This window comes from Drosophila serrata, unplaced genomic scaffold (genome assembly GCF_035046125.1).
Source record: "Drosophila serrata isolate PLE 108 unplaced genomic scaffold, ASM3504612v1 contig_231, whole genome shotgun sequence".
In the NCBI taxonomy this organism is placed as follows: Eukaryota; Metazoa; Arthropoda; class Insecta; order Diptera; family Drosophilidae; genus Drosophila; species Drosophila serrata.
Window position 1 is genome coordinate 36,280 of NW_028257129.1, and position 16,429 is coordinate 52,708.

A 16,429-nucleotide genomic window follows, 5' to 3' on the forward strand; every position below is an offset into this window, starting at 1 on the left:
TGTCATCGTTAAATTTGGCTTCCAGCTGCTCGAAACAAGTGCACACGAAGCTTTCTGGTTGCCTGGATTGTCGTTGTCGCTTGGCATAGGTGTGGCACAAAATATTTAAACATAGCATAAAAATTAAAAACTAGTCTAATCAAAGACTCGAAGCCAGTTCCAGTGGGTTTTGGGGTCGGCAAAAGGCTTCATGTGAGATCATTTACAGTAGGACAAAAAGAACTGAAAATCTAGTGAGGATTATTTTATATTTAAGGAAAAGTCTAGTACTCGAAGATCGTATGTAACTGGAAAAATCACTATATACGAGAAAATCATATTCATACATGATTTTAGTTCTTTGATATTTTTAGAAAATTTAATTAAACACTATATAAATCCTCTTTTATTTTATATGCAACTTTGGATTTGCTTAAATTTAGTTAGCTTTATTAATTTGTTCTACTAAACTTTGTTATTTATATTAAAACATAAAGTCAATAGCAGTAAAAACAGACATGTTTGGATGTTGTTTAAAATAAGATGGAAAATAATAATTTTTGAAATTGTAAATGCATAAAAAGTTAAGGGTTTTTCTTCTCTCAAATATATTTAAGGAAAATTAATAAGTTTCCTGTAATTTCAATTTTCTTTAAGGTTTAAACAATATTCAAACTTCATTTTGATACATAGGGCCATACATCTAGACTTTACCTTAATATGTTCGGACAATATTCAGACCTTATATCAAAACAATCACCATATTTCTAGACTTTACCTTAAAATATTTTATAGCAAACTTTTTTCCATATTTATAGACTCTATAGATAAATATACTATATATCTAACTTTTATATGAAAATGAAAACTATGTTACCAGATTTTACATACAAATATTTCCCATTTTTATACACCTTAATTATTTAGACCATGTTATTATAAATAACAGAAAAGTTTAAGTTAGTTAAGTTACGTTTCAGACTTTATTAAAATTAAGACTACGTTTTTAGACTTTACATATAACATTAGGACATATTTAAAGATTTTACTTTATGTTAAGTTGTGGTACTTAATAAGGAATTTATATACAAATTAAGTTTTTCTTACAGGACTTTATAACAATCATAATCAACGCCATATTTTAAGACTTTTTCTTCCAATTTATACTACATTTCTAGACTCTAAATCTCATTCAATCTCAACTAGAAGATTTTCCATCGATTAAAACTAAGGACTTCTAACTTCTTCCCAAATTTTCTGCGGCAGTCAAATTCCACTTGACAAAGATGAGTGTGGAAAATGGAGCGTGTCCCATTTATGTATGGAGGTTCCTCTCTCTCTCTCCCTGTCTCTCTGTATATTTCCCCATCAAATCCGTGAAAATCTGATTTGCGATTAAAGCCCCAAATGCAAGTTAATCCCTGGGAGCGGATAGTACTGCCACCGCGTCCTAGTCTCAAACAACCTGGACGGCAACAGGTGTAAATGATTCCTGCTGCCGTAACATGACGTTGTCCGCGGTCAACTCTTAGTTTTTTTTTCTCCTACTTCTATTTTCTAGCTGGCCAATGCGTTGTGAGCCATTTGAAACTGGTTGCACCTTTTGAGGCTTGCTTGCTACGTCGTATTAAGTTTAATTTGCATGGCAAACTAAGACTGAGAAGAGGGAAAAAATAAATGGAAATACTTTAGAAAAAAAGACCCCAAGGCGCCAGCGGCTTGACACATTTCTGCGGGCCATGAGAGTGAACTTTTTGCGATCGAAATGCTTTTCCAATAGTTGACCCAATTGGAAAAGAGACGGAAAATGGGAAAACTATGGGCACTCTAGGCAGGTGGAGGAGGAGCAGGGATCGAGGCGACCCCGGATTGACATCAATCATTGCACTATGAGACATTATTCTTAACGTCATCGTCATGCCGTCTCTCAGCTGGGTCAATTAGAAGTGACTTGGCAGCTTTTGGGTAAAAGTAACTAAGAAATGCAGCTAACGGGGGAGGGAGAACCTCCATCCACCCATTCGATAGGAGGAAAATCTGCAGCTAAACGACAATCGATTAAGGTCAACCTTCACTGGGCTGGGAAAGTTGGCCCAATGAACGCCCAACAAGTGGCGCCCATGGAGGCACTCAGTCGGTAGCCAAGCGTATCTCGACCAGATCGTACATTGGGAAAAATACAAAAGAAATATGACAAGTGAGATGACTTTTCCGAACTAGAATTACAGGTCAGCAAACGAAGTGAAACTGTAGCTATTAAGGGCTCAAAATATTAGTTGATAAAGTGGGATATTCCTCTTTTGACCTATTTTATAAATAGTTGATTATATTTACATATTAAAGTTCATAGAAAAGCCTCTCAAATAATATAATCTGTTATGAAAAATCTATAATATTAGACTTCAAAGAATATAGCATAAGTAGAAGCTTTATAAACTCTATTAGGAAACATTCTCTTCACTTAAGCCATAAGTTCAGTCTGTTCTTCTTTTCAATTTATTAAAAAAACAATATTGATAAATGAATTATTTTATTTAGTTTTAGTCTATTTTATATATTTGTCTTCAAGTGTATTCATTCCCATCGAGATCTGGCTCATGTGCACAACAAGGAGCAGCCATCGCCATGGTCAAGTGGCTTTGCGATTTGCATGACCAGTCGATGGGTGTGCGTGAGGCGATCGCAATCCCCCCTCAAATCAAATATTGTGGATCCCAGGAAGAGGAAGATCGAAACTAAGCCAGGCTTCACTGCCACAGCAATTACTGCCTCAGTTCCAACTTCTCAGTCATGCAAGCGATTTTTCCGGTGCGCATCGAAGAGTTGGGTTTCTCCTCAGGCTATAGGGAGTTTTGTGGCTAGCCAAGCACAGTGATCTAACATTAAAAATTCAAGACATTTTATTTGGAAGTACATAGAAAATATTACACTTGAGAAACTTTCTTAAATTGAATCAATAACCAAACAAAGTCTTTACTAATGTTTTATTGTTGAATAAACAAAGTTATTGCCAAAAGGAGCTGACCTTGGTACTATGATTAATTAAAACTAATAAATTAATAACCAGACACCCTAGGAAAAATATTATATTTATATAAAAATGTTGAATGTTTACATTTTTCCTCAGTTTTCAACCACTGTGCGTCGATTATAGTGCCTGGCATAGTGAACCATTTGATCATTCGAGCAAGGAATTTGCGTACGGACAGTCTTGTGGTTTTCCAATGGCTTGTTTTGGGGGAAAATGTAGTTCTAAATGTTACTATATATTTGAGAGTAGAGGGCCAAATTTTTTTCTAGTTGCAAATTTATTTATTAACAAATTAAAAATTAATTTTCACAGGCTTTAAGTGTTATGAAAGCCATCTTTCTTGTTTTAGGTAAACTAAAAAAGCTTACGGAGGCGACATCTTTCGGTCTAAGTGTTGTTCTACTTTGTTGCTTTGGCCTTAGCAATATTGCAAGGAAATGAATTATTTTAAATCATTCTTCAAGTCGAAGCAAGCTGGGCATAAATTTTAAAAAACCTAGTAATATGTTGGTTTATTAATGTTATAAGAAAATTATAATTATGTATAATAATAAATATATATATGTACATATTTGTTGTATTACTATTTTACATACGTAAATACTTTTATAAGCTTATAGCATATTTTGCATAGGTTAATTTTCACATTTTAACTTAATGCATCAACGTTTTTAATATTATTTGACACATATTCAAAATCTTGTGATATGTAAAAAAACAATACGTATACTTAATATTTATTTATGTTAACCAAATAACATAAAGAAATATAAAGTATACGTACTATGTTTTACATATAACAAGATTTTACTATGTAGAATGTATGAATGTAAGTGTCGTGTATAATGCCAAGCCTTACGTTCCAAGTCTGGCCACTAGGTGTCGCACATGAACCGTCTAGTACATTTCTACATAAGCTATGTAAAACTGTTAAAGGTTTTACTTCTGTAAGGAGTTAACAGTCCGAGCTTCTCTCTGTTAACTCCGGAGGTAAAACTCTTGAAAATTTCTTTTAGGTAGCCCAGAAATTAACTGTTTTAAAATACTTTTCCGATTATTTAATTTGTTATTCATAATCGTATATTATTTTTTAAGGTTTCGGGAAGCTTACTGCATTATCGAATGCATACATAATTTAAAAATAAATATTTCTTTGGTGACATCTCAGTTTGATACTAGTTATCAGCATTCTGTTAACTGCCTCTGGTTTAGTTAAGAAACCAAGATACAATTTAAGGTTTTCTTTTGTACGTATTAGAACTGTGTTTTTATATTCATGGGATTTATTTCTATATACTATAATTTGTTTCATTTTTAATTTTGAAATGAATTTAAGGAGAGAAGTCTTTTTTCTCGAAATGAATTAAAGGAAATTTCAATGACAAATGCTCAAAAATCATCAAATTCTCTTCTGGATAAAAACAAAATAGAGCTTTTCTTTACAAAGCGATAAGTAATCAAAATTTAATTAGTTCCCCCATCACTTTTATTTCTTATAAGAAATAATTTATATAGTAATAATTTGAAAATATAATGGTATATGGAAGATAATAACATAATATTACTAGGTTTTATATATATATTTAGGTAATAATATAATATTTCCAATTATATTATTTCTGATAAGAAATACATGTGTTAATTTTATTTAAATTTAAAATTTAATTTGATAGGATAAAGAACACGGGAGTTATTATTCTATCTTTGGGTTCCAAACGGTGGTTTTTAACAGGAGGAACGGGAAAATAAATTGTCTTTTGTTGTTTTTTCCAATTTGGTTTACACATCTAATTTAGGTTGAAAAGGTCCATTACCCTAGTGTGAAGTTAAAAAGGTATTTAATAAAATAAAATTAAAAATCTTCATAATGCAATGCAAAGAATTCCTTAGAATTTTTGCACTACTTTTGCTGCTGCACAACAGGTGACTTCCCCACACTCTTCCTATATTCGGGACAATTCTTCAAAAGTCTTTCCCTTCCCATACCCCCCGCCAGCAAGTGGAAAATATGTACAAGAAGAATGTTTGTTTGTGTATGCAGAGATACATATCAAATACGCCCCCATTTGCTGGGCTAAGTGAGGCGAATAATTCATGTCAATATCAAAACTCATTTACCTGCGGTTGCCTCAGTCTTTCATCACAAACCTTGTGAAGGGAAAACCAACGGAGAAATAGATCAAAAAGTGGGAAACTCAAGGTAAGGGAGGGGGGAAGGGGGGGGGGGAGGATGAGGATGAAACCAATTGAGGAAAATGCGTTCAGCTGGAATGCCGCTTATAAGCCATCGTTGACAACACAACCTGGAAACCGACAGGCGACAGGCGACAGACGACAGACGAAAGACGACTGTGTCGGAATCAGGATTTGAAATATGGAAAAGTTTTGTCTCAACTTCCAGGAGATAGGCAAAGCGACAAGGAACGATTTTAATTACTTTGGCCCAGTCATTCATTCATTTCCACTTGTTGCCCATCAGTTAAAAGTCAAAAAAGAAGAGGAAGCTCTCCGACTGGTAATTCCATTTCCATTTCGGACATTTCACGCTCGAAAGGATTTTATCCGAAACCGAAACTCACTCCCTCCCTCCCTTTTTGGCCATTACAACTTATTGCAACTCCTGTGGCTACTTTTAATACACTAAATTAACTTTTCGTGGGCCCCCTAAAACACCCCCCGAACACCCACTAAAACCACCCACTCGAAAAGCAAGAACGCGTACTTTATCTGTCGGTTATCTCGCCTTTTGTTGATTAATAGCTTTGCGGTAATTAATTCGCCATGAATGATGTGCATTTGTATGGAACGAGATAGGGAAATGGAATATGAATGGAAAGCCAAGTTCATTATTACGAAGCATCTATCATCTATGTATGTGAGTGAGTGAGTATTATGTTGGAAAAAGAGTTTGAAATTTTGTTATCTGTTCAGATATAATCTATGGTGTGTTAATTAGGTAAAAGAGTGTGATTAGTACAATTGATTAAGTGACAAGAGTTCAAAGACATCGCTTAGGATTTAAAATCATTTAAAAAGGGGTCCAAAAGTAAGCAGATTTTCTTTTTGAAATACAATTTTAAGACTTTTATAAACTACATAATTTCTTATTGATTATTGGATCGAAGAAGCATAAAATGTAGTGTTGGAAAATAACTTATATATGTACTATAATCGTAATGTAGTGTTGGAAAATAACTTATATACTATAATCTTCATAGGAGATTATTTGTTCTTTTAATCTTATAAACGTAGAATTAATTGAAATAAATTTAGAAGAACATTTGAAGTAAGTTCGAGTGCTAACAGCATGGAGATAAAAGGTTGTTAATTTATTATCTAATAACTTTAACGTGAATCATTCAACTGTATTTAAAATTGTACATTCTATTTATTAAAAACTTAATTAGTATTAACAATTTTTATAGTCTTTAGCTTTCATATAAGTTCCTATAAAGATCTAATAATTTCCTAATAATTTTTGAGACTCTACCAAAGCCAGAAAAAAGCTATTTGTTCTCTCATAAAATTAGGCTCTTGCTTCCTCTGAATTACATTAACATTTAGTGACTTAACCCACTCTTTTCCTCTGCCCTCACATTAACTGAGAATTATCTCATTATATCTGCACTGACAACGAGTGTGAACTTTAGAGTTCCGGCGTCGGAAGAAACTTTATGCCTCCCAACTGGTTCGGCTTTTACCAATGACTTCCGTCATCACCGGCAACACTCAAAGTGTAAATTTGCATTTGCTTCTAATTAAAAGAGGGACTAAGAAATTGCCCAGACTCAGAGCCCAGAGCCCGCATTGCAAGATCGCAGCAGCATCCTGGTAACCATCTTGGTAGCTTTGGAAACTTTGCATCTCTGCAAATGGAGGAGCACTTGCGGCAATTGCAATTTAGAATTTTCAATTATATTTATATTTTTTTATGAGGTTAGCGGCGGGGTAATGGGTAGCGGGTAACGGGTAGTGGGAAATGGAAAATGGAAAACGGAAAACACCCCTTTTGGCCCGCACACACACACACACGGAAGCACTAGAAAACTACAAATCAAGTGCCACGCACGCAAATTTCCTTTAATTAAAACCAAACTTTTAAGAGCCCCTCGTCTGCATCTTCTTCTTCATGTTGCACCCTCCCCCACCCCCCTCTTGCCACGTTGCCCCGTTATGCTGCAGATGCATCTTCAACGTCGGTTACCCAACTGCAAACTACTCGGTCTCAACTTGAGCGGATCCAAGGCGACATCATCTCCGAGTGGAAGCCAAGGTGCGGGCCGCTTTTGTCGGTCGCCAGCCTCTGGTGATTACGGCCCAAAGTTTGCTCAGGTGAAGAAATACAATTAGCGAGTAATATAAGGACAATATTAGTGCATATGGCTGGTGGGAGATAGTTGAAAATGGTACTGAGAAAATTCAGAAAATTAAATATAAGAAGAAAATATACTAATAAATGTATTTCTATTGCCTAAAAGAATACCTTTTGTCATAGAAATATTTAGTTGTGAACAAACTTCACACTAGTTGGAATAACAAATGTTCTTCACGTACTATTATTGTAAAATATATATAAATATATTACATTAATAAATATATTCTATAAATTAATACATTAACTGTAAAGAATAAGATGCATAACTTCACTTATTGATTTCTTAAGGAAACAAAAAAATCCACCCCTTTCCTGGGTTTCTTAAAAACCCAAGCAAAAGCCTTGGAAAATCTCTTCTTAGCTTGATTTGAAAATTGTTCCAGGACAAACATTCATCAACAAGTAAAATTTCAGTTTTTCAGCCGGAAAAGCACTTGGTGGCAGGAAAACCCCCCCCCCATCGACTTAGAAGGGGGGAGGAAAGTGGCAAAAGCCAAACTTCACCCCAAAAAAGAAGCGTACCGGATGCAGTAAAAAAGTTTTCCTAACCCATATTAAAACATATTTGCGCCAAAATATGCAGAGTGCAAGGAAGTTGCCGTAGCATATAAGCCGTATCTCTATGAAGGTGGCAGGTGGCAGAAGGACGATGGGGGCTGGCCGGGTTTTGGCAGTCAATTGCTCATTGACTTGGCTCCAAAAATTGTTGAGTGTCGAGTTCTAAGTCCTAAGCCCCAGCTAACATGCCAAAGTCAAAATGCAGTTGCATCGACAAGGCACAGGGAGAAAAGGTTTACAATATAATGCAAACTTTGAAAGGCAAAAGAGAATACTTTTAAAAGGTAATAGGACAAGTGTTGGTTGGAATATGAATTTTTTCTTTGGTTATAAGTTATATATTTCTCTCAGTGCACAGAATGGAGTGATGGGGTAAAGCGACAGCAAAAGTTCCCAGTTCTTCCTCTTTGGCGTCCCATTTTTTTCGGGTTTAGTTTCCAGTTAAGTTTACGTGAGCGTGGATTTCAAGCTGTGCGCGCACATAAGTTTGTGGCTTAAGCATGTGAAATTCATATGAAATTCACCTCTCCCCCCACCCCCCCTTTAAGAATTCCACACACACCGCCTACACCTGCATGAGGAGCATAAAATACTGGCAGGGCTAATGCATTGCCAGCAACCCTTAATAACCTTAGACATCGCAACGAAAGGGGACAAAGTTACTGGCGCAAAAAGTTTAAAATTAAACGTAGTTGGATTCCTTGCAGGGGGGGTTATGGAATAAAGGAATAATAGATAGGGTAAATGGAGATACTTTTTAGATACCAAAGAGGTCAAAAGATCACTAGCCGAAGGATATGTAAAGAAGTATCCTTTAAAAACTTAAACTAAGACAAGAATTCAAACCTCTTCCTTTCCTGTTCTTTTTGAAGAGTAAATATGGTAAATTGTACTCATAGATTTTATATATTATCTGTTAAATATAAATATCCCAAACAATTTCATATTAAACAATGTATGAAATCATAAAGAATATAAATCCCTAACGTGCCTTAGCTAATTATGCTTATGTAAAGTGTTTTTTAGGCTGTAAGTCTAATGCAATATAATTTGAACAAAATTATTGAAAATTGACGGTAATTGAAATGAATTCAAACAAATTTGAGTGCTCGGTGTCGTGTTGAATCCCCATCAAAGGAGCTCCGAGCGTTGCAACTTTGACACGCGACGAAGAGGTCGCCGCACGAGATTTCCCTTTGGAGCTCTGCAATTTCCCCGACGCAAAGGGTTTCATTAGGCATTTTACCAAAATTACTGCACATTTTCAGCAGGGGTAAAATTCTCTATGATTAGGCTTTAGAAAACTAGTGGATTATTTGTAGTGCCAGCAGAGACTTTTGGTTAAAGCCAAGTCAGCTTACTGGGATTAGCTACAACTTCCAACCGGATAATGTCATAAGTCCCCACTCTAAACAGCTCTCACTTAACCCACAAACAGGATTGTGACCCTGCTCGACTGGAAACAAATTCAATGAAAATAAAAATAAATTAGCTGCAACTAAATGAGCCAAATAAATTCATTTAGGGTTTTATGCGCTCCACTGAAGTACACCCAAAGACGCTCTCGTCTTTCACGTTCGCCCCTTCTGGCTTCCTGGCTGAAGGGGTGCTTCGAGCCAAGTTAAAGCCAACACGTATTGCCAAACTCGATTGCCGTGGGCGCCGCACCAAATGCAATTTCACTTCATTCCCCTTCCCTTCCTGAAGTCAAGATGTGTACAGCTTGCAACTCGCAGGAGAGCAGCGGAAAAATTCCCCAAAAAAAGCAGGTGATTCCCCTTCGAAGAAGCACTTATCTTTCGAGTGAGCTTCGTTCACCGTGCTCCCCGTGTCAAATGGCGGACAAGTCTTTGGAATCAACGCAAAACAAATAACAAAAGTACAAAAAATATATATATTTCTTTTGATTATGCCAATGGAGATTGTTTATCGATAGAAAATGCCACGAAGTAGGGTGATTTTGCATATGTTTGCAGTAGGAAAATAGAATCAATAAGTCAAGTTTTATTACAGAATTATTCATTTAAAAATGGTTAATAAATTTGCAAGACAGACAGACAAATTCCAAGACTTTAAATGCAAGTTATTTTATTTATATTAGTAAAAGATAGAACCAAAACCTTTTTCTTACTAATTAATCTATAGAAACTAATTAATAACATTACTTTTAACTTATGTTTCCTATTAAAAATTGATCCTTAAATCATTGAAACTAAAATCCCTTTACCAAAACACTTAACTGTGTCATTGGTGGTGTAATCTTGATTTGTAAAACGTGTCACTATTTTTATTTAATACAAAACATAAACATATTTAAATATTACCCAGAAAACTATAAAAATTCATAAAGCTAGACACGCACCTGGCGCCTGTTCACTGACTAAACAAAAAAAATAGCAACCCGTATAAATAAACATATAAATAAAACCAAAACAAATCCAAAAACCGGATCGAAAGAGAAACGTTCGCTAAGCATTGAGGGAAGCCCAACCGTCTGGACCAGTGTCTGGCTGACAAGTTGCTTCCGAATTCGGGTAAAGAACCTCAAAGATATCAACCTCTTTTGGTGGTCAATCGATTCGTATAAATAGAGAAAGACGCAGTGAAAAGGGCTCAGTATCAAAAGCTACTTCAAACCATCCCCATCTGCTGGATTTTAGTCTTGCAACTAATTTAAATTTCATATCAAACATGAAGTTCCTGGTAAGTAAAGCCTCTCGATCAACACTTGACAGGAATTAAGGATCTTCCCATTTCAGGTGATCGTTTTTGTGGCCCTCCTTGCCTTTGCCTCTGCTCTGCCACAATTTGGAGGCTTTGGAGGATTTGGTGGACAGCAGCAGCAGCAGCAAGAAGGATTCAGTGGAGGATTTGGAGGAGGCTTTGGCCAGCAGCAACAACAGCAGGAAGAATTCGGCGGAGGATTTGGTGGCTTCGGAGGAGGCTTCGAGCAGCAACAGCAGCAGCAGCAGGGAGGCTTCTTCTAGTTACTTTATTAAAGTTTTAGTTAAATAAAAGATAAAATAATATTTAAAACATATAACGATACAAGTATTTCGGATGAGACATATGTGGATTAATTTATGGGCTTAAAAAAGTAGTAGATTTGGGGGAGGTGCTCAGGTATTCCCTAACTTTCAATATCAAGACTTAAAAAGAAATCATTGGAATTCGATATCCACGTTTTAAATTCTCAATTCAAGTGATTTGGTTAGAGTGATGGTGGTTAAAGATGCTAATTTAATTTTTTAGTATGGGGAGAGTACAATCTTAATTTAGCCAATAATTATCACCTATTAAAAATGAATAAAAAACTTGAATAATTCAATATGTATTCATCATTTCTCTACAAGAATTATACCCTTATATCCATTTCTCTTTTAAATACAGATTGGGTTTAAATAAATATCAGAAAATTTGTAAGTTAGCAATTCATATACGAAAACATATTTTTCCTCAAACTAGTTTAAGCTAATATTCTATGAGATAATACTACTAATTGTAGGAACCCTTCTAAAACATTGGCAGACGTGTAAAAAACCATTATTAAAAATCGATTCGTTTTTAATGCAATCATTATGACTTTTATGTCATATTGCGGAAGCACTCGGCTGACTTCAATTCGGTGTGAAATTATAAATCGGTAAACAACTTAAAAGCTAAATTAGAGAATTAAAGTGACTCATCAAAAATGTGTGAATAAATATGCGAAAAATTCGAATAATTTGATTAGAAGTATGAATCCGGCAGAGATCGTGAGACTAACTGTGGAGTATTTGAGAATTAAATGATTGATTTTAAAAATTATTAATTCTACCTTTAGTGCTTTGGATTATTGTATAAGCAACTCGATTAAAAAAAAACAATATTAATAGTTCTAATGTTTAATTAAAAATGCTTCCTAGGTCTTTTTCTAGAGTTGAAAATATATAACACATTTCTTCTCTATTTCTTAGTGTCTAACAATTTACTATATTAATATTCAAAACTCAACGACTAATGTAACATATTTTGTGATGCTAAAAACTTGGCTTAACAAAATCACTTACATTAAATAAAAGTTAGTATACAACTTTGAAACCTACAAGAAGCTTAGCAATCTATTTCAGAATTCCTATGAAGAAAAGGTAGGGCTAGATTATATAATTTTTTTTTATTTAATAACCACTGTGCAACGAAAAACCTGTATTTTCACAAAGGTTGACAACCATACTCGAGGTTTCGTCAACAAAAAAATCCCCACAGAAAACAAATGTCTATGATCGACCCAAGAGGGAAGTCCACGAGGTGCTCGGCCCGTGTTCAACCAGTTTCGAGAGGCTTTAGGCCAAACAAAAAATCTGATAAATACTCACAGCCGGCATACATAACCCTAACAGTTGGCTAAGGCAGTTCAGCGAAATAAGATTGGAAATTAAATAGTAAACAAAATTTTAGATAAAAATGAAATTATTGGTGAGTTTCAATGAGAAAATGTGAAATGAAAAGTTAAATTAAAGTGAAACATAAACTCTGCGATTACTATTAATATTACTACGTAGAAATTAATAGAATTTATAGACTAAAACTAGACTCTTATTTTTGTATATTACCAAAATAAATTGTTTATATTTTCCCTGATTTTTATTTGACCCTTAGATACTCGTCTTAGTGACCCTTTTTGCCTTGGCTTCGGCTCAGTTTGGACTCTTTGGCGAGTTGGTGCGGGATGTTGAGCAATTTGGACAACAGCAGCAGCAGCAGCAGCAGCAGCAGCAAAGCGGATTCGGGGGAGGACAACAGCAGCAGCAGCAGGAGGAAGGCGTCATCTTCCGAGGTCCTTTTGGCGGCAGTGTCGAGTTTTTCCAGGAGCAGCAGCAACAGCAGCAAGGAGGCGGTGGTGGAGGCCAACAGCAGCAACAACAACAGCAGCAGGAAAATCTTTTCAACTTCTTTGGCTAAACCTTGAGCATCAAAGATCACTGAGTAAAAGTCTGAACACTCCTCTACTTCTTCTTACATACAAAATAAAGCCATTATCTAAAGCCATAAAACTATAATAAAAACACTGAACTGTATTATTTGTTAAGGTAACTTTTAATTAATTAACTTTAATTTCATAAATACTACAAAGCTTCCAGATGCATTGTCTTTAACCCCCAAAGGATTTCCCTAAGCAACCCTAAAATTATCCCTATAAGCTTAATCAAATCAAAAGAAATTACTTAATTGATGACGGCAGGGATCTGTGTGGAAAATTTGCCTCCTGTTTGTAAACGAATCTCACAAATGGCTTCGTGTCAAAATCGCGATGATGGCCATGGCCAAATGTTATGGGAAAAGTTTTTAAGCCAAAAATCGCAAAACTCTAATGAGTGCTATCGTTAAAATCAAAGGAGACGCGGGGAAACGGCGGAGGACTTTCGGTTTGCTTTATCCAAAAAGCACCGAAACACCATCAAAGTCATTAAGCGGAAAACCCTTTTGGCTTCTTTTCCACGCATTTTCATTTCGCCTCGTAATGACTTCATCCCAGAGTCTTTGGGGTTTTTCGGTTCTGGTTTTGTTATTGGAGACAATTTCGAAAGCCACCCACCAAGAAAGCCAAGAACACCAGTACGAGGACCACGACCAGGACCAACAGTAACAACAACACTCGTAACTACAAAACAACTTTTTAATTGCAATTAAATACGTAACAAGTTTTTAGTTGTAAGTGCGACGAGCGTCCCGTGAACACACAGAGAACTTGGCCGTGTCCTTCCCCCCAAGGATGTCTCCTCCGGACTCCTCCGGAGTGTCCATTGGTGCCGCTTATTGTTGTCGTGGCTTACCCTTATCTCTCCCCTGTTATCTATCTATATATGAAATTGCCATTGCCAGTGTTTTGCCCTCTCTGTGTGTGTGTGTGTGTGTGTGTCTATTGCAAAATTGAGTTGTGCGCTTTGGGGTTTTAATTGTTAATTGTTGGCTCAGTTTTGCCAAACAGGGCAGGGCAGCATTTTTGACGTCAGCCAACTTGATGACAGTCGTCGGGAGCTATGTGGTTTTTGGTAAATGGGTGGGGATTTTCCCAAAAGGAAAGCCCGCCTGCGGGGGATTATTCTATTCCCAAGAAAAGTGGCGAGGCTGAGACTGAAATACATTGCCTCATGGCAGAAGAATACGATTTTATGGATTACGGAATCAAGTGGCAGCCCTTAATGACTTTCGGGTTAAGTGGGGAAAAGCACATTTTGGTAGGATTTTAAGTCAAATCATCAAGTTTATTGAGGCAGACGAAGCCAATCAGTATCAGTACTTAATGCAGCAAAAGGATTGTAAAATTAACTTCTAAATATTAAATTAGGAACTTGAAACTTAACTATAAAGAAATTTATTTCAATTAATTGAAGTTTTATTGTTGTTCAGTGTCGGATTTATTTAAGGAAACATGCGAAAAGTATACTATATAAAAAGATATTGGTTATAGAAGGCCTGATTAAATAATTACAGGTTTTATTTTTTCTTTAATTGATTACATTTTTAAATATTTAAGAAAGAGATTAATATTTCTTAAATAGCTTTGGGAAAAAAAGCCAGAAATTGTTAATAGAAAGTTGTACAAAGTAAGAAAATATGCTTAGAAAATGGTCCCTATTATATTTGATATTGTACTTCCAGAATATGATTTTTGAAGAGCTTATTCTGGTTTTGTAGCATTCAATAGAACTTTATAAGTGTCAACAATTAACCTGATGAATTGCTGACATATAAACCTTAAATCTGGAAGTGTTAATAGTAAAGGAAATAAGTCATGAAGAACCTTCAACTATCATCCACCGAATTATTCATCATTCAATACACAAACTATAAATATTTATGAATTAAGGAATGTTGCTCCCAAGCAACTATATTTTTATACCCTTGCAGGGTATTATAATTTCAGTCAGAAGTTTGCAACGCAGTGAAGGAGGCACCTCCGACCATATAAAGTATATATATTCTTGATCAGGATCAACAGCCGAGTCGATCTAGCCATGTCCGTCTGTCCGTCTGTCCGTCTGTCCGTCTGTCCGTCTGTCCTTCTGTCCGTCTGTCCGTCTGTCCGTCTGTCCGTTTCTACGCAAACTAGTCTCTCAGTTTTGAAGCTATCTGAATGAAACTTTGTAGTTAGCTTTCTATATACTCTCACTCGTATATATGTCGGAACGGGCCGGATCGGACGACTATATCATATAGCTGCCATAGGAATGATCGGAAAATTTTTACAAAAAAATGTTTAACTTTTTCAGTTTTTAATAGAATTGGATCAAATTTGAGATATAGCCATTTTACTATACTCTACAATTTTGTATAAAATTTTATGAAAATCGGACTACTATATCATATAGCTCCCATAGGAACGATCGAGAAATTAGTACAATTAAAAATTATAACTTTTTCAGTTTTCAACAGATTTTCATCAAATTTGAGGTGTAGCCATTTTATATTAGTCTTAAATTTTGTGTCAAATTTCATGAAAATCGGACGACTATATCATATAGGTGCCATACACACTATCGTTTGATGTAGAAGAAAAATGGAAATCTGTGAATGAAAAGCTGCAAATAAAATATGTATAGGCGAATGAAATGAAAGCAGGTATTACTTCATTGTTTTTTAACACAAATATATATAATTTATTTGGTATGGATTCCTAGTCATAGAATTTCTATCTGCAAGGGTATATAAACTTCGGCGTGCCGAAGTTAGCTTCCTTTCTTATTATTATTATGATATTATCCCACTCTCTCAGTATTCTTATATATTATATTAAATCTGAACAACATACAACTTAGCCCAAGGAGCGAATGACTTGATTTCGGTGATATGCATGCCATTTAATTTGAATGCAAATTAAAATATGATGAGGCCACTGATGTTGTCGCTTAACCATTTCACCTTCTCCCATCTAATGATCTTTTATAGGCACACTCACCCACCTGCCCCGGGGGCCATCGCCACCTTGGCCAAAAAGCTGTCCAGGTAACCTTCAAGAGCCTGTTTTTTTTTTCTTTTACCTGTGCTGGGATTTCTTTTCCTTTTTCGCTCACTAATTTGGCCGCAATTTACATAAAGGCCGCGCTTGGCCCCAAATGTTGTTAGCTATGGTAATTTTACATACCTCCCACTTCGCGTTGCAGAGGAAAAAAGTGTAATTTCTTTTACCATTCAACTTGATTAAATTAGAGTAAGGAGGGACTGAGTACTAATGAGAGGCAGCTGCATTTTAGTGCCTGTCCGAGAATATTACCCAGTTTTCCAGGCTCCACTACCCACTATCCACTCTCCACTCTTCGTGTATATATAGTGACAGATGTATGACTTGGCATTTATAGTTTTGAGTCGCAATTTTCGGTGATTTATTTATGCATGAAATGCAAACAAAATCAGAATAATTACCAACAAAACCCAACACAACTGACAGTTGGACAGACCGCCCCCAAAACAAAGCAAGAAATATGTGCTGTGAGCCGGAGAGACAT

At 35.6% G+C, this 16,429-nt stretch overlaps 2 protein-coding genes across 3 annotated transcripts; both read left to right on the plus strand.

Annotated features, from left to right (window-relative positions):
* Window positions 1-10,304: 10,304 nt before the first annotated feature.
* Window positions 10,305-10,983, plus strand: LOC110185906 (uncharacterized). 2 transcript variants are annotated; one of them, XM_086830228.1, is made up of 3 exons: window positions 10,305-10,477; window positions 10,535-10,646; window positions 10,703-10,983. In XM_086830228.1, exons 2-3 carry the CDS (start codon window positions 10,635-10,637, stop codon window positions 10,928-10,930), a joined length of 240 nt encoding a protein of 79 aa, XP_086686354.1. In that variant the 5' UTR covers window positions 10,305-10,477; window positions 10,535-10,634; the 3' UTR covers window positions 10,931-10,983. The 2 variants fall into 2 exon arrangements, with proteins under 2 accessions (XP_086686354.1, XP_020810579.2); XM_020954920.2 differs by having other exon boundaries at window positions 10,305-10,646.
* A 1,403-nt stretch (window positions 10,984-12,386) lies between these two features.
* LOC110186072 (uncharacterized) lies at window positions 12,387-13,000 on the plus strand. The gene is made up of 2 exons (XM_020955107.2): window positions 12,387-12,398; window positions 12,582-13,000. The coding sequence occupies exons 1-2, from the start codon at window positions 12,387-12,389 to the stop codon at window positions 12,882-12,884; spliced, it is 315 nt and encodes a 104-aa protein (XP_020810766.2). The 3' UTR covers window positions 12,885-13,000.
* Window positions 13,001-16,429: the final 3,429 nt, after the last annotated feature.